The 19,024-nt window shown below is 39.8% G+C and overlaps 1 protein-coding gene across 2 annotated transcripts; it reads left to right on the forward strand.

The window, feature by feature from the left end:
• The first annotated feature begins 1,814 nt into the window (after nt 1–1,814).
• Nucleotides 1,815–15,706, forward strand: PDPN (podoplanin). Of its 2 annotated transcripts, none has more exons than XM_066564167.1 (6): nt 1,815–1,955; nt 12,632–12,717; nt 13,150–13,243; nt 13,480–13,515; nt 14,343–14,454; nt 15,435–15,706. In XM_066564167.1, exons 1-6 carry the CDS (start codon nt 1,886–1,888, stop codon nt 15,439–15,441), a joined length of 405 nt encoding a protein of 134 aa, XP_066420264.1. In that variant the 5' UTR covers nt 1,815–1,885; the 3' UTR covers nt 15,442–15,706. The 2 variants fall into 2 exon arrangements, with proteins under 2 accessions (XP_066420264.1, XP_066420265.1); XM_066564168.1 differs by having other exon boundaries at nt 14,343–14,448.
• The last annotated feature ends 3,318 nt before the right edge of the window (nt 15,707–19,024 follow it).

A 19,024-nucleotide genomic window follows, 5' to 3' on the forward strand; every position in this document is an offset into this window, starting at 1 on the left:
AGAAAAAGACAAAATCTCTGCCACAAGTCTGCCCACTGCAGAGGTTGTCCTACAGCTGTGGGCAGAAATGAAGCAAATCTCTGCTGCTGCTGTGCTGGAGCCTGGTCCTGGCTCTGCAGGAGCTGGGGGAGAAGGTCCCACATTTCCTCCCCCAGCTCTGTCACTGGGACACTTAATTCACACATGAGCCCTGGTTAAAACTCACTGCACTCTTAAATAGATGTAGCTCAGTGGGTTATCCCTTGCCCAAGATGAGGCAAGAGTCAGTAAAGGACTGACAGAAGTCATTGCTCCCCAGGTCCTGTTCAGCCCCAGTCTGTGTCTCAGCCATTCTCAGCGAGCAGAGGTGTCTCTCACACATGATGGGGGTGTCCAGCCTCCCACTCCTGCCCTGCACAGCTGGTGCCCAGAAACACAGACAAGGAAAAAGAAAAGTCTTGCACAGAGGGCCCCCCCTTGTTGTAGGGGCTGTGCTGGGGTACCTGGTGCCAATTCCCTGACTTGTGGGCCTCAGGCTGGGCCCTCCCAGGGGCGACAATCCTGGCGTGGTTTTGTGGCAGGAAAGAGAGACCCACTGCATCTTTTTGTCTTCAGCTTCTTGTTTATTGTTACCTTATCTAGAATTTTGCACAATGTCCACACCAGGCTCAGCGTGCTGGAAAAGCACCACAAAAATGGCCACAATCTCTTGGTACAAGGGCTTTTCAGACTAAACTGTCCAGTTAAGAGCTGACACCTGGATTATTTTCCCTTTTAACCCAATAACTGATCCCACAGAGCTGCAATGCAGACTTTTCTGCCCAATTACAAAATGCCACCCAAACCCATGGAGAAGGAGGAAGAAGCAGCATGAAGAAGAAACCCAGGACAACACCCTGTGCCCTGCATCTTGCTGCCATCCACAACACACTAAAAACCCCAAAACCTCAATTTCTCACCCAGTGACACACCTACACAATTGTCTGTAATCTATTTCACACCCTAGTGGATTCCAGTCTATTCTGGAGTTTAGGAAACTTTCTCCATGAATGAGGGTCAGAGTCAGTGCTCCCTGGGGGTCAGGGCAGCCCAGAGCAGACACAGAAATATTCCCAGTGCTCTGGGTTTGCACAGGGCTGCACTCCTAATATTGCACATGAAAAGGAGAAATCCTCTCTCTGAAGGGTGGTGTTGGCTCTCTCTGCAAGCCTGTGGGCAGAGAGAAGTGGTCGAGCACAGCCTGGATGTCACTTGAGGACACAAGCTGAGAGACAAAGACACACAGGAAAATTCAGACAGTATTTACTGCAGAATTAAATAGCCTGTCCTAAAAACTATTTCAGTATCCCTAAATGCACATTCAGTACCACACTTGCTTAGATAAACATGGGGGCTCACTTTGAAATGAAAAAAACATCGATTCACTGCTGGAAATAACAGGAGAAGTGTCCTTAGTGTTGTTTCCTAAGGATTTTTTAAAGACAGTTTGCAGAAGGGAGGGAATGAACACCTAGCTTTGCCCAAATTCCTTTTCCCCCTTTGCTAAATAAAAGTCTCCTGAAAACCACACCAGGTCCTGTAACTTTAAATCTGAGCTGAGATCATAACTTTGGTCCTGACCAAACAGCGTGGGGAGGGCGGGCCTGGCTGCTCATTGAGGACCACCTTAGGCTGCTCCCATCCCTTGGCTAAAGAAAACAATTCTGACTCCACTCAGTTTCCTTTAACTGCTCAGTTATCATCTGAGAAAACCTCCCCTCTTCACGCTACTGCAGCTAAAGGAATATTTGGAATACCAAAGTATTTTTTCGGAGTGATTTCTTTTTATCATCGTAATTCTCCAATAATCCAAATTTGGATCTGCCTGGTCTCTGGATTGGAAAGCGACTCTCTGAGCAGATCAAATATGTTTCTAAAAGTTCCATTCTTCATCTTCCTCCTCGGGAGCCTGCCTTTTGCAGCACTTGCTCAAGAAGGTAAGGGGAAAGTTTGGTTACAGTTATTCCCAGTAATTTCCTGTAATTTAACAGTTTCTGTGCTCTCTCCTGGGTTACATAGTTACTCTGTCAAACTTTCTTTGTCGTTTTTAAGCTGCAACAGGGCACCTTCTACAGCTGTGATCTGGATAGAAGCAGTAAAAGTTTTCAATGGGCTGAATTTGACTCCATTAGGAAAGAATTTTCTGTGTGTGCAGGGGAGGGAGAGAGGGGCAGGGGCAGGCAGGGGAGGCATTCCCTGCTCAGCCTTGGAAATGGCTCCAGTCTCACTGCAACACTCACAGCAGGCTCTGCAAGCTATGGTTGGGTTAAACTAAATTAGGGGTATAACTCTGTGAAAGTGACTGGTGAATCTGTTCATTCAGGAGTTTAACTTCTGTCCTTAGAGACATTTCAGACTCTTAGAATTTGAGGCTTATGCAGGGCTTTGCTGAGTCTAACTTAGCCATAATATATATATTATATATGTTATATATATATATTATATATATATTTTATATCTATTTTATATATATATAATATATACATATTATATATGTGGCTCAATATATATACAATGAGGGAAAATAAACCAGGGGGAATTATTGCCAAAGACAGATTTGAAAAGCGTTATGTACCAAAAAGATTAATTTCGGAAGATTAATTTTGAATTTTATAAGAAAGATACAATATACACTTTTAGGTAAAATAGACATTTAAGCCTTTCTACAGCTAAAGGATAGGAGTCTGATTTGTTAACAGTAAATGAGAATTACCCTGATCAGTACCCTAAAGGATAGGAGTCTGATTTGTTAACAGTAAATGAGAATTACCCTGATCAGAACTTGATTCCAGGAATGTCATTTTGCAACTCAGTTTTTCTGAGTATCATCTGACTCATGTGAATGAACTGGCCAAGAGGCAGCATGGTTTGCAGCTGCCATGGCCATGGAGCACGTTCCAAGCAGCAGTTTCATACCAGTGCTCTGAGTGCAGCAACCTGAAACTCAGCCCACTGCTCTACAAAGCATAGATCTCCTCATCAGGCTTAGATCTGGACACCCAAACTGCAAAAATGACCTGATTTTGGCCAGATAACAGTGAGTGTCATCCTGCTGGAAAGAATGGAGATATATTGACGTACACTGAGTGTGGATGTTGACTTGAAACTTCTAATGGCGTTCTGTGTGTCAGAATGTGAGGCTGAAATTTGGAGTTGTGCTTCAAAATTTCACAGAAAAACTAAAATCCACAGATATTAGGCAAGTCACAAAAGCTGTTTTCTAGGCTCACACAGTCACCTTGTTGTTAAAAAGCATCTATATTAAGTGTGCCAAAATTTAAAGCCACCACTACTTTATAGAATTACCTTAAGCAATCTAAGATACCAGAAGTACAGGTTAAAAGGTCTTTCATCTTCAAGCATATTTTCTCTCATCTCTGAGAGGAGTTCAGCAATGCTCGGGCTGAAACTCTACTAGTCAAAAAAATATAAGAATATTTCCTGCTTTAAGAAAAGAATATAAGAATATTACCTCTGCTTTATTACCTGTACAGTTTGCATTGAACTCCAGAGCTGGATCAATAATGTGATTTACAGTGTGTGAGGGTTTCTGTGTCTGTTTAGGGTTGGTGACTTTTTCTTCACATGGAGCCAGTCATTTAGGCCAACTTCCAAAGGATACAGCAGGAAAACAGACTCCAGATAAAATAAGTCTTGAGTATTTAGTGTCTATCACTGCTTTTTACTGATAATCATCAGCAATTACAAGTTAGAAGAGACATGAAATGGCAATGCCACCTTCAGCAGTCCCTGCTGGCTGACAGGGACATGGAGAAGGATTGGCTTGTGCAGTGCTTGGTAGAGTGGCTTTATCCAGATCCATGAACCTCTGGGGAACACAGCGTGGCCTGAGGGTTTTAGAGGAAAAAGGTCTCCATCTGACACCTCTGAACCTAAAAAAGGCCATAAATAAACCTGCAGCTGCCCTTTTCTTATGGCTGGGCACTCCAGGTTATGGACTCGAGAAAAGCAGCTTTGTTTCCAGTAGGAAGCATATTTCCAATTTCCAAATTATTATTATTATTATTAATTATCATGCTCATATTAGCAGATACATTTTGGCCCTGCTGATCTCGTTCAGCATGTCAAAACTCAGGCAAATCTTCACACACAGAATCAGGCAGACCAAAGGAGCTGAGATGGAAGTTGGCTTTGGATTCCAAATCTTTCCATGGTGCTGTATCATAGCAGGGAGGGAGATTACTCTGTTGGCTGTCACATAACATGAACAAAATTTAACATGATTGTTTTACAAGATACCACATGTCACCTGGGCTGTATCAACTGTCCATGTGCCTGATCTTACCTAGAGGCAAATATTAGATTTTATTTCCTTATGCAAGGCAGGTTTATACAAGGTCATGTTACGTTTAGTTTGGACTGAAAGTAAGAACATGGGCAGGATAATTCAGATTAAAAGTGTTTATATCATAAGAAAGGAAATTGAAGCTTAGAGTCAGCTGTGAAAGACTGAAAAGTTTTTTGTTTTTCAAAATCATAACTAAGAGAATTGACAAAACCACAAGAAAAGATTGTTTCAAAGCAGTACAGATTTACCCAAACCCTGTCACTATTGCAGTGGCAAAACTAAACAATAAAATCAGGCAACTCTAAAGCCTTTTGAAAATCAAACTCTGTAACTGCTGGTGCTAAACAAAATGTAAAAGCAAATGGAACAGTCACATTTGACTCAAAAGGGACCCAGTTTCCTACTAAATAAATGCTGCACAACTTTTCATCCTACATGAACAATGACTCTTACAAATGTCCTGTATGTGCCTCTTCACCATCTGAATCTAACTCTACATGCCCAATACCCAAAATTACTACCACAGAAAGGAGAAAATCATCTTGCTGAATCTCTTGCTGAGTAGGTCTGCAAGTCTGAATTTTGCAGTATCTTTGTGGAAGACAGCAGAGAACAAATCAAATTGAATTTCTCCCCAGCTGGGCAAGGAAAACATTACCTGATTTAAAAATTCAAAATCACCAGGGAGGTTTGCACATCTGTATTCTGACAGTTAGTTTTTGAATCTGTAACTTCACAAACAAAGAAAAGAGTCATATTTAAGAGCTTACAAGTGGACCTTTCATTAACTCAAACTGGAAACAGAGAGGCCAGATCCTCAGCTCCTGCAGTTCAGCAGTTTTACAGAATCTGTGCATTTACCTCAGATCAAGGACTTGTAAATCATCTAGGAAAAAAAAAAAAAAAAAGAAAAAAACAGCAAAAAAACCAAAGCAGCAAAGCAGCAAAGAACCTGGGGAGCATTGAGGTAGATGATGAGGCAGTGCAGGAAGGTTTTCAGGCTGTGAGGCTCCAACAGGACCATGTGGTGTTTCTCCATGTGTCACTTGAGGTGAGCCACACAGGGACCACAGAAATGCCCACTGTGGCTGGTGGCCCAGCTCAGGCACAGGGGCTGACTCAGTGGCACATTTATTTTGTTGGTTTGTTTGCTTTTTGTCTGGATGTGGTCAGGGATTACAGGATGAACCCAAATGCTGCCAGGTCCTGCCTCCCAGAGCCTCTCAAAGAGCCCCTCTGATCTGTGTGTGCACAGACCATCCCCTCCATGGGGACTGATCCCACAGCAAAGCTCAGAGCTCTGCAGTGCACAATTTGTTACACAGAGGTTCAGAAAAGGTGTGGGATTGGGAGTACAGGTATGCTGGGATGTGCTAAACAGAAACAAATGAGGGGAAAATAAGAGACAAATGCACTATTGATTTCCAACTCTCCATCTCAGAAGCTTGGCCAAAACCTCTCCAAGGACATAGAAGCTGATGCTGAGCACATTCTCATGTTGCTTTATGACTTCCTCATGTTTTTTCCATCCTTGTACTCATTGATAACAAACACTTCAACATCCAGCATCAGAAGAGTCCTTAGTGGGGCACAATTCAGCTGTAACACCAGCAGCATTTTCAGGCAGCGTGTGTTAGGAGAGATTGAGACACTGCTAAATCTGTAATGGGGACACACTTAACTGCAAACCCACTTTAAAATGTTTTTATGACTATGAAACCCATCCAAACATTAGTCTATTGTTAGTGGAGTATAAAAGTCAGACTAAACACATTTGAAGGGGACTTGCCTGCTGCATGGAAGTATAAAGTAGGTAGTCAAAAATCACTGTGTGGACAGAATTAACACCTAAAAGTTTCCAGTTCAGGGTCTGGCATGAGTATTTCAAACAAATGAGTTGAGGAACCTGCAAAACATTCTGCTTACAGAGACAAAGGGTTGGTAATCTACACAGCTGCAGCCTCAGAGTGCATGGAAGGAAGTCATTTAGGGGAAAGATTCGTTTATTACTGTAGTAGAGGTCATTTCTTAATTCCTTTCATTTGCATTTACATATCCCAGTACTTGTAAGCAGATGTCTGCTTTGTGCTGCATATCTGCCCAGTTTGCTGATCCCTTACACCAAGTTTTGTATTTTTTCTGTCTTGGCTGCAACTCTTCTTCCTCACCAGCCATGCAGCAAAAGACTGAAAGTTCTGTGATTCTGCCACTTTACAGCAAGATACAAGAGGCATTTACACCTTGATCACAAATCCAACCTTGTCCCATCCCTCACTGATCAGAGGAAACAATTACATTGTTATAAAACTGCAGACAGGGAAACAGGGTCACAGGGCAGCAAATCTCAATTAAAAAGTAATTTTATCCCATATTTATGGGATAACAAGTCTGAGGCTAGTGTACTTAGTAGAGAAGAAAGCAGATGTTGACACAGCAACATTATTAAAAGCATAAATTTGGAATATTCATCTCTAGCTCTGCAAGGAATATTTTAAAGGAATATTTTAAAGGAATGTCCTGTAATGGAGTTTGTAATTTCCTTCCTAATGCCCACAGCTCTGTGGCTGGTTTCTCTGTACATAAGACAAAGCTTAGGAAGTTTGCAGCTTTTCCTCTCCTGGCTTTGTTTTGTGACTGGTTGAGGGTCATTGTACACACCAAGCATTTGAAGAGCAGTTGCTTCTCTGCATCTGCCCAGTTAAAGCACATTTTGGTTTGCTGTTCTGGCAGTGGAACATTGTAACATTCAGACATGTGAATTACTTGAGGAGCAGCTGAGTGGTTCTTTGCCACTTTGGCGCTGTTGATTTAAATTCTGGCTTTAAACCAGGTTTTTAAACCAGGACAGTTCCTTTGGCTGAGCCAGCCCCAGCAATAAAAACCCATCTGCAGCAGGGTGTGGTGACCAAAGGAAATGTTTCTGACAGTTCAGCAAAGCATTGTCATCACATGCTACATGGAATACCTGACCAAAGTCAGTCATACTCTAAATAAGGCTGAGCTAAATCCTCCCTTGTGCTTCATGATCATTTTCCCAACTGGCAGATACTTTCCAGAGCTTCTGGTGTTCTCTCATCCAGCTTCCTTTGTTCTGTATAGCAGAGCTGTCAGTCTTTGTCTAAGGGAACTGCAGAAAGCACTTCAGGATTTACACAGCACATACTTTCTCCTGAATAACAGTCTCGACATTTAAATACACGCCAGGGGATTTTAAGGACATGACAGATTACTCCAGCTTCCAGAAAGAATTAACAGAGAAAGAAAATGCCAATGTTGTGGCCCCAAACAGGCCAAGGACACAGAGCTCTCTGGATACTGCAGATTTGATTTTGCAGGAGCCCCAGGCACAAATGAGAATTTCAGTTCTCATTAACAAACTTCTCTACTTTACTGAAGTTTGAAAATTGTAACTGTCCAAAGGTTCAAGTTGTAAAATTCAAATCTCAGAATCCACTCTATTATATTCTTCAAACCCTTGCATTTTCAAAGTGCAAAAAATTTTGTGGCTTGGATTTGGCAGTGTTGAATGATTTCACAACAAAAGAGACACATGTACACTTTAACAAAACTAATCCAAAAGTATAAAAATAATGGAAAATTATTCTCAGACAAAATTAATCTAATGCTTAGGTTTTGGACATGACTCTGGAATACACTTAAATTGAGGATGAAGCCAAATCACAGACAAAACTGCTTTTGAAAATTACAGAGCTGCTGTATTTGAAAGGCAGATCCCTTGCAAATCAAACATTTTTGTTAAACCTCCACCACCATGAATAGAAATTTTCAATGAACTACAACAGAACCAATTCCAATTATGAGATACTGACTAAGTCTCAGTTTGCTCACAATCAAATTAAGGTTTCTGAGTGAAGAATATTTCTGCAGAAAGGGAATTCCCTTATCAGGAAGACTAGTTTGCTCCCAATCAAATTAACTAAGACTCAGTTTGCTCCCAATCAAATTAAGGTCTCTAAGTGAAGAATACTTCTGCAGGAAGGGAATTCCTGTATCAGGACATAAATGCTGAATAAAATGCAGTCAAAACAGGAAGGCCAACACACTCATCCATACTCACTCTTTCAAACAACACCCCCTGGTCTGTACCAATTCCAGGAGCAGATACTGAAAACCATCAGTCAGCTCCAGATGTTTGCTCTGTTCCATCTCCAACAGAAAAGTGATTCCTCCCAAGTGACCCATCCTGCTAAACTCTCTGCTAATTAATATTTTTAGCTGTTATAAATAACTGAAGCTGGGATTTTTTTGGGTTTTGGGGGTTTTTTGTTTTGTTTTTTTTTTTTTTTAATGTAGAAGCAGAGGGCAATGAGCAAAGGATTATTGCAGTTCTTGCTGGAGGGAATCCTTTAAGGTTTGCCATTTTTATCTCCTGGTCTCTTATCAGAAATGGAAACATTCTATTTTGAGGGCTTACTATTTCAAGGACTAAGCTAAAATACAGGCTTACAACTGCCTTTACCCACTAGGGTTTGGGTTTATTTAGGTTTATGCAAGGAGAGAAGCAAGATCCTACAACATATTTCATCTTCAGAAGTATCTTTGTTGGTTTTGGAGATACCTGAAAGAAATGCTAATGAACAACAGTTTTACAAGTCCCTCTCCTTTCCAACACAACCACTGTGCTTTGAGAGCAGCTCTAAGAGGTTTCTCTAGTAAATTGTCACTCTGGGCATGCAGTAGTGAGCTCAGCTTCCCCTAAGTGGGTCATGGGATGCTTGAGCATGGGAGGTTTTTCAAAGTAGTATTAAACTTTTAAAGACATCAAATTTTGTCCTGGTGTGAGAAGCTGCAGCCTGAGAGCAGCTGGGACTTTGAACTGAAAGGCTCCCAGCTGGAACTTTGGCAGAAAGGGATGCAATGATTAATTCACATCTGCAGCAACATCTAGCTGCAAACAGAGGGGGCTCCTTGGAGACAGCCCAGCACTGGGAGGCAATGTTTTTATTTACAACCTCCTCTAAGATAATATCAAGAACACATGCAGAAGCACCACTCAACCCTGACTCTTGCTACATTTGGCCCACATCAGATGAAATCCAGAAAGGACAGAAGCACACACCCCTTCAGTCCCATTTCCATCCCCTTTGGTGGCAGTGGTGCTGAGCCTTGTACTGGGTACAGTGAAAGAAGCTTTAAGTACAATTCCATTTCAATATTTAACTTCATTATGACTTTCTCTGACAAAGAGCTGTCTGGTAGCCAGTGTTCCTTCCTACAAATAAAAAGTGCCTCCCAGTCTTTCTCTGGGTGATACTTTGGTAGTGTCTAACCACCAGCCAGCCACCTCCACTGTCAGTCTAAAATGAACCTGGAAATAGAGTCCAGGGATTATTCTGCATCAGATACAGAATTTCAGCTTGAACAGGGCTGGGACAAGACCTTCAGAGTGGCAGAAACCAGATCAGATCAGTCTGAGCCTTGGGCAGTTCATAGGGAAGCCATATTCCAGTTTCCCTTTGCAATTAAGGAAAGGCAGCACTACCAAGGATGACCCAAATCTCAGGTGAGCTGAGTTATCTTCTAGAGGTATTTATTTTTCCCTACAGACTATAAAAGAAGATAAGGGCAAGTAGACACTTTATTTAGGTGCCTTTATTAAGAACCTAAAATTAGGCAAGATTAATCTGGGCCACCTCCTTTTGTCAATCAGAGGGCAAAGGCACTGAAATAGGTTTTCTTGCCACTCATGGCCAAGAATCTGCAAAAAGCATCAAACAAAGAAAAATTATTTTATATTTCTTTGTGACATTCACTGATTTTCTACACCTTTGCTGTGTGACATGCTTTCCTTTCCTGCCTTCCCTATCAGGCAATTTTCAGGGCTGAAAGCTGCTGCCATGGCAGGAGTATAAGCAGCTTCTCCCAATAAGCTGCTTGTTGTTGACATACAACATTTATTGCACCTTCTACTGGGGGATTTTCCTCTAGTAATTGGTTTTCTCCATCTTTGCTTATTTTCAACTAGTGAATAAAAGATATTTCTTCAGTTCTGACTGGGATTACAAGGTAAACTGATCCATACACATTTGTGCTGCTGAGTTCTATTGCTGTTTCTTTGTTCACACTTAACATTTACATAGCTGTGATTGTATTTTAAAGATATTGTTTAATAAGCAAAAAATAAGAATTATAAAATAGTGCTATACCTTAAATTGCACTGATATTTAAAGAGTGTCTAAATATACAACAAAAAGTCAGGCCCCTTTATGCAACTTCAACAATACCTGGGGTATTTCAATCAGAAATGACCAAACTATTATTTTTAACATCTAATTTGGAATCTGATTTACCCTGTTCTAGTCTCTCCATGGATTATAAGGTGATTTCTGGGAGACTGGCTTAATTAGCCACTATATTTGGCCTCATGTTGGCATAACATGAATGTAGTTTCTTCATCTACTACTGCCTAAAGTACTACCTGCACTCCTTTTGGCTCCTAAATAGGAACTGTATCTGTATTCAGGCTTATTAGGATACAGAAATATAAAATTCTATTTACTTCAGTAAACATGGAATTAGAAATCTAAGTTTAGTTCAGTGTTTGCTCTCTCAGAAATGGGACAAAGCTCTCAGTCTTATATCGGTTGAGATGGATAAAAATTTTCTAGTTTGGTTCAGAAAACAGTTTTGGAAGCCAAGGAAAAATATTTGCAAGTTTCCAGTAGAATTCAAATGAGAGTTTCAAGCAAAACCAGGGGTTATTTTTCTCAATGGCAAATCATTCATCTTCTGCTTGAAAAATTTTCTCTAAGCTGCCAGTACATTTTTTTTCCTAATTTTAAAATTAAATATTGGCTTTTTAATTTGAAATAACATATTTATATGAAAAGGGGCAGGTAAAAATGAACAAAATTTAAACAGAACTCACAATTAAAGAAAAACAATTTCTGAGTGATGTTTACACAGCTGATCCAAAGGGATTCTACCCTTTTTATTAATTTCTGGCTGCTACCAAGCAAAATGCCCATCCTTTCTATTTCAGTCACAGAACAAAAGCCGTTTACTTGCCTCCATATCATTTATAAAACAAGTAGAGTGCATTTAGGAGTAGCAAAGTTTTCCATAAAAAGTATTTGGAATCAATCTAGCAATTCAGAAATTGTCCAACTTGACATGCAGAGGAGATGAGAATGTTTTTAGATCACTAAATAAAAAGTGACATTAGTAGAAAGTATTACAATTTAAAAAAAACAAAGAGGTTGTGAATATTTCTCATACCTAATTTTCATTTTTTAAAAGAACTATCAAGAGCTGTCCTTCTTCTGATCTGGTTGCTTCGATAAGTAGAAGTTAGATGCAAAATTTGAGTCTAGAAAAGAAGTTTTCAGTGCTTTTTTTCCCCCAAATACTTGCTCAGGACATCTACTATTAGCTCTTTGCTTACATTTCAGCCCTGCTATCTGAAATTCAGCAGGAATTACAAACTCCCAGGAGCTCTCACAGCACATTAACATCAATCACACTCTGCCTGTCACAGGTTTATGAATCAGCACAAAATGGAATTAAATGAGAGTTAGGTTTTCAGCACATTCTTGGTACTGCCAGTTATCTCCACACTGCCCTACCTTTCCTTATTCCAGCTCATTTCCCTGCTGATGAATTCTGGCTGTATTTATAAATTACCAGCACTGTGTGGGCCAAAATCTAAATATCCATTTTATCAATGAGCACAGATGAACTAGGGGTCTGGAATAAAATCAAACAAACAGCCCTTACATTGTTATCTAAAAATTCAAATTATGCCAAATAAGATTTGCAGCTTTAGGAAAGCCTCAAGGCTGATTTGTGTAGGAATATTTCCAAATTATAGCTGCACCCATAAGCATTGATGGCAGGTCTAAAAAGAAAGATTGCAGCTGTGGCTGAGCTGAAAGATGGGAGAAATCTTTTACTATTTTAGAAAATGGAAGATGCTTGAAGGAATCTATCCCAATAGAGAAGGTAATGCTTAGCTTGAAATCTGGAATCATAAACCACATCCACTTTGGAGAAACTTTTCTTAATAAAAAATGAAATAGTTTCTTGGACAAAATGGTAGTAACCAGTATGTTTCAAGGTTGCACCAGAGTTAAGTGATGGCTTCAGCTTTTTATTCTACTGCTTTGGGCAAGAGTATAACAGAATTCAAGCTTATTCCAAATAATTTCCCATTCCCATGTGGGCAAGGGCAGGGAGACAGAACACCACACAGAGGTCATGTTTGATAGAGTTTATGTCTCAGAGAAGCCAGAGCATGTGACTAACCAAGGAAAACCCTGAGTAATTTTCTCAAATTTTATGCAGCAAGCTCAGTTCTAGAAGGAGAAGAAAGTGCAACAAGTGATTTCAGAGACAGAAATGACACAGAATTTGAAGAAGTACCAACAATTGTGAGTATATAATGCTAAATAAAAGATCCTTTATGCTGCCTTTTTATTCACTGCCACTTCCCACCTCTTCCAATTCAGTATCTCTCAAACAGTTTCAGTCAAACTAAACTCAAAAACTACTTTACAAAAAACCCACTGTAAAAAGGCAGGTCTGCAAAATTCTGCAGCCTTCTACACCTTTTGCAGTCCTACAAGAGATCTGATGTAGAAATCCTCTAGCTGGGAAGACAAATCAGCTTATCCTGGTTTGTTTGGTCACTGTATGCATGTCAAACATGAGAGGTGACAGCTAAAAAATGCATCCACACCTGACAGACCAAGAAATTTAAATGTTACTTTAAACATATAGACTGAATGTACTGAGGGGGTTTTTTCCCTCTTTCCCCCTTGTCATTGCCCACAAGACTCCACAATGTAATAAATGTTTTGCAGTTTGGAGACCTGAAGACCACAGAAAGTAGCTTCATCCAGGATGGAGAAAGTGAAAATGCTACTGCTTATGAAGTTAACACTGAAAGTGTTGATGGTAAAAATCCCTTTCGTTTCTATTTTTACACATCAAAGTTATAGTGCCATCTACTAAACAATATCTGGAAATCTGAAATACTCTCTCAAACTTCATTTGCTCACTTTCTATCAAAAGAACAAGCTCAAACCATTGTGACAAAGTCAATAGAAGTTTTCCTTGGATATAACCTTTCAAGTTGGAAGGCACCACTGTACAAAGCAGAGGGAGTAATTATTGCCTTTCTGTCCTTACAGGTGAACGGAGTGGGGAAACAGAGAAAACTGATGAAGGTATAAGAAAGAATCTTTGCTTATAAAGACAAGGGAGAAATGTAACTGCCAGGCAGCTCCCCTTCCAGCAGCCCTTCCTGTGCCCATGCCATTAAATAAAAGTTCCAGGGGAGGCCAGGAACAGCTGGTCCCTGAGCTGCTTTCCCTGGTTCCCCTGCTCACTGTCTCCATACCCACATCCCTATGGAGCCCTTCAGCCCAAAGGCATGGCTTCAGGCTGTGGCATCCTCATTCTCTAAAAAAATCCCTTCACCCAGGATTTTTCTCCTGGGAAGCTGAGAAACCTCAGAGAAAAAATCAGAATAATTATCTGATTTGCTTCTCTTGTGTTTTGCTGCTTTGGAATGTGTTTGGAGATTGTTCACCCACAGGTGATTGTTCCATTGGATTCTGCTGGGAGTTGTTTTCACCCTTTGGCCAAATGGGGCCAAGCTGTGTCAGGACTCTGGAGAGAGTCACCAGTTTTCATTATTATCTTTTTAGCCTTCTGTAAATGTCCTTTCTGCATTCTTTAGTATAGTTTAGTATAGCATTCTTTAATATAATATAGTATCATAAAATAATAAATTAGCCTTCTGAGAACGTGGAGACAGAGTCATCATTCCTTCCTTCATCTGGGAGGAACACAAATACAATACCAGGCTGCTGAACATCCAAACCTACTTTAGAATTCACAAGAAATTTCCCCAAGGAGTGGGATGCAGCAGGACAGCACCAGGTCTATCAGTAGCCTCTTATCAACGGTCTCCATGAGATACATACTAACATTCCCATTTTCCAATGGTCTCCATGAGATACATAATAACATTCCCAATTTCTTCTTTCAGGTGGTTTGGGAACAATTGCACTGCTTGGAATAATTATTGGCATCATTGTTGCAGTTGGAATCCTTGCAGGAATAATAATTGCAGTTGTGAGGAAGATGTCAGGCAGGTACTCGTAAGTAAATTGCTCATCAGGCTTTTTCTTCAAGCATCTTCCTCTGAGCTGGGTCACAGGAATAGCTGGGGAAATTTCTAAGGTTTATATTTTGACAAAAGCCATCTATTTTCCTGTTTACAGTTCCTTAGACAGACTCAGCAGGAGCTGAGGTGTGGTGTCTGCATGCTCTCATGAGCTTCAGAAGGACTTCCCAGACAGTGTGCACATACTATTATAATGTCAGGTGCTTGGGGCCAGGACTACTCTGGGGAACAGAGTCATTCACTGGGCAGTACAACAGGTTCCAGAAGTAGTGGATAACATGTGAACATTGGGTGTCACTGTCACATTTTCTGGAAAAATCCCTTCGCCCAGGATTTCTCTCAGGGAAGCTGAGAAGCCTCAGAGAAAAAGGAAAGCAATATTATCTCATTTGCTTCTCCTGTGTTGTGCTGCTTTGGAATGTGTTTGGAGATTGTTTACCCACGGGTGATTGTTTCATTGGGTTCATGTGAATTGTTTTGACTCCATGACCAATCATGGTCAGGCTGTGTCAGGACTCTGGAAGGACTCATGAATTTTCATTATTATCTTGTTAAGCCTTCTGTCTGTATCCTTTCTCTATTATTTAGTATAGTTTAGTTTAGTATTCTTTAATATAACATAGATCATAAAATAACAAATTAGCCTTCTAAGAATATGGAGTCAGATTCATCATTCCTTCCAACAAGGGGGGTCTCAGAAAATACTAAACATTGGGGAGTGATCTCTACCTTATTTTTTGGTGACACACAAATCTAAAGAGTTTTACAAACTCTGAAGGAGTAAGAAAACCCCAGAAAACTGAGCAGATACTGGGCACCAGGAGAAAGCCAAATAGGAACTAGGAAGAGAAATAAAGAGATGATAGGAAAGACAAAGAGAAGGAGAAAAAAACCATCATGTGACTTAAATTTGGGTAATGATGAACAATACAATGTCTGCTTTTTGTTTTCCAGACCCTAAACACAGTTGAAACAAGCAACTATGCCATTCCCTGCTGGAAAATACAAGTGCTTCTTATTGCATACAAACTAAAGACTATTCCTGTATTTGTGTGAGAAGATGATCCATGGAAAATACAGTCAAAGAATTTCAGATCTATGGGGATACCACACAATTTTAAGGACTACCCTCATACCCCCTGCCCTGCAGAGAGCATGGGATATTTAATAGGATTTTTTACTAACCAGAATTTTACTAGAAGAAAAAGATATTACAGTAAAAAAACCCTGCAGCAAAGAGATGTACATCTGAAATGTGGTTTGCAGGTATTATATGCTTGGGTTTTAAATGCTACCAAAGATTATTTCATATTACATTATATGTATTCTTTTAAAACAACAACAACAAAAAAGTGGTTTTGCCTGGTTAAGTGCTCCTGGCATGTTTATCTACCACATGATGTATCAAAAAGGAGGAATTAGCTTCAGTGAGAACCAGTTATTTACAAATTAGGAAAAATACTGGATATTGGAAGCTAAAATCTTTCTATTGCTGACACAGATTTTCTGCTCTTGATATTTATGTTATTTTGTGGCAAAATATGGTAGGTCTGGCTGGAACTGATCTACCAACTGAAAGCTTGCTCGTCTGCCTATGGCATCAGGAATTTCCTGCCTTCTCTTGTTGCAGAGACATGCAGGAATTGAAATACACATCCTGAATTAAGGGGTGCTTGGAAAATACCCAGTTTTGATGGGTCACTTTAGAGCTGACGTGTAGAAGCTTTTGAATTAGTGTTCACTGTGTTTTCTCATTATGCCTGTCCCATTTTCCAACTGTACAGCTGATTTGTTTGACAACATGTGCAACAGCAGGTCAGAATGTGTCACTGAGGTGCGATGCAGCTCTGGAGTCTGCAGCTTTTCTGGGGCATATTTAGAGCTCAGAGCAAAGGCTTTGCATGTCAAGTGACTGCAGTGCATCAGGTTTCCTAAATGCTATGACACTTCAGTGTTTGGTGTAAAAATCATGATAATCAATATCATCATCCATTGCTAAATTTGTCAGCTTGTCTGTGTTTGCTTTTCTGTTTCTTTCATGTGCCTTGAACTATCATATCAATACAAGCTTTGGAAATAAAAATCATAGTATAAACTGTATTATTTTAAAATAATTGTTCTTGTTTTCTTAAAAAAAACCCCAGTAAAATGTCTTACTGTTCCTTCAACTTTCCTGACTTATTTTGCTAATTGTCTTATCAATGCAATGTCTACAACCAACTCATTTGACATTGATAAATGAAATTATAATTGAAAAGTAAACATATGAGAGACAACTAATTCAGAAGTCTTTAGTTAGCTCTGGAGCTGATGTGATGAGACCCTCAGTCTGTGACCAAGGAGTAAACCTAATCTTTATCATTGTGTAAATTGATACGAAAGCAGGAAAATTACAATTTTTTCTTCTTGCAGCAAAAGAGTATTAATTCTGTTAGCCTCAATTTAACATTTTCTTATCTGTACTGGGAAATACCCCATAAGGTGCTCTGATGCCTGCTCAAATGTGTGGCATATGGAATTATGAATTATTCACCCACTGAAGGGAATGCACAGATGTCACCAGTTTCTTCTGCATCAGCTCACTCACTGCTAATTTACAAGTACCAAAATGAGGAAACCTTTCTTACTCAATAGTAACAAACCCCCCATTTGAAAAATGTATGGCAGAGAACCTTTCTGGGCAGGTCTGAGTTTCCATGAATCATGGACAGAACAGTGCAACAGGCAGCATTCTGCTCAAGGACACTGTGCTTTGTTCCTGCTCCAGAAGCCATTTTAACTTCATATTAAAACTACTTAATTTTTCTGGTCTTAACTGTGTCTTTATAGCCCACTCCCTTGTTTAAGGCAAGATTTTTAAACCCTAGGTAAAAAGTCAACCCTTGACCAAATGGCCCACACTGCATTGAAACATTTAGGGAGGGTTTCCAGCACTGGAGACTCAGTACTAAATATTGTGCTGTATTAAATCTGACAACAAAAACATGAAAACAATTTCCTTCTGATTATCACTTGGAGTCCAGGATACTCAGTTATGGCTAAAGAAAGCAAGGACTTCAAAGAACCAAGAGATATCTCTTACTTTGAAAATCCAACAACTGCTGCTGCTCTGATACATTCAATATTCTGATGATTCATACACCTTGCTGCCCAGAAATCTCAAGTGCAGAACATTCCAGTCATCTTCAAGCAAACCTCAAGAAACAATGGAAAATTCATTAAAGTCTTGCACATTTGTTATGTATCTTAATTTATTTGTATAATGAAATTTGTAATTTCATTATACAAACATTTTGGAAATGCAGACTAAAGATGCACAGAGGTTTGTATTTCACATGAATCTACTGCAGCATTCTGTGTCTGAGCTGTCACATTATGCAATTTCCTGTTACTAGTTCAGGACCTCAAAGGTGGGTTGAACACAAACTATGCAGGTTTTTGGTAGAATTTCTGTGGAAGATGGGACCTTTTGTGCTTTGTGAGAAGTCAAACAGCACATTGTCCCAGAACAAATCCTTCTGTGAGCTGAAAAATGAGTGATCAGTACGACCAAGGCCAAGGTCAGGAGATTTCCTATGCATGAAGGAAACAACAGCTCCATACTTTCACCAGCTGGCCAAGCTTGACTTTTATTCACAGGGAGCAACACTCAATAAATCAACACTTGCTTTTAACTTCAAGTCCTCACTCCTGATCATATTCATTCCTTTAGAGTTAGTAACAATAATGTTCCCTTTTGCAGCTTGGCTTTGAGTCATGAATGTGGCTCCCCCGAACAGACAAGCAGGCACCAGGCTTCCTGTGAGAATGCCAGATGTCACTAAAAAATATCCTAAACATAGTTGTCCCCTTGCATTTGTGTCTGTGGGGAAGATACACAGCAGCAGGAACTATGAAAGCAGTGACTTGATACATCAATATTTATAATAGTTCTGGACATCAATACAGCAATTCTTACAAGAGTTCATTTCAGGCGTGCTTTTCCTCTAAGAACAGAAAATTCCAGAAGAATTAATTCAATAAAACCAGCACTAAAAAAGTGTGTACCAGAAGAGTTATGGAGATTGACTTACTCCTATAAATTAAAGTGTTCATTTATAATTAAATATCAATTAAAATATGCAGCAATTGCTTTTTATTTTAGGAGTATTGCAGTATGCCATTACAGTTATCTTAACCACATCTGATTTTATTAAAGAGTAAGAGCACCCTGCACATTAACACCTCTGTAAAGAGTCCAAGCTCAGAAGCACTGAGGCATTGTTCACAGGCAGAGAGCAAGCACTGCCAGATGAAGTGGCTTGCCAAAGGTTATAACACAGGTAAGAGAAAAGTCACCAGCCCAGGAAACTTTAAACATTAAAACATTAGTCCTGTCACAGCTCCCTATCAGTTCCCATGAAGTGAAGTTCCATTACATTTTACAGTAAAACCCCTTAATGTGCTTTTCTATAAGGCAGGAACAAAGGCTACAGAGCAAAAAAGCACCTTACTGAATCTCCAAGAGCACTCAGGTCAGGAGTGTGCTTGGGCTGCTTTTCATG

This window comes from Molothrus aeneus, chromosome 21 (genome assembly GCF_037042795.1).
Source record: "Molothrus aeneus isolate 106 chromosome 21, BPBGC_Maene_1.0, whole genome shotgun sequence".
Taxonomy (NCBI): domain Eukaryota; kingdom Metazoa; phylum Chordata; class Aves; order Passeriformes; family Icteridae; genus Molothrus; species Molothrus aeneus.

Bases quoted from the DNA above. Each gene is read 5' to 3' on its own strand.
- PDPN (XM_066564167.1), top strand. From the start codon at position 1,886: ATGTTTCTAAAAGTTCCATTCTTCATCTTCCTCCTCGGGAGCCTGCCT. The intron at 1,956-12,631 runs GTAAGGGGAAAG...AATTTTATGCAG, and splicing joins TGCAGCACTTGCTCAAGAAG to CAAGCTCAGTTCTAGAAGGA. The intron at 13,516-14,342 runs GTATAAGAAAGA...TTCTTCTTTCAG, and splicing joins AACAGAGAAAACTGATGAAG to GTGGTTTGGGAACAATTGCA.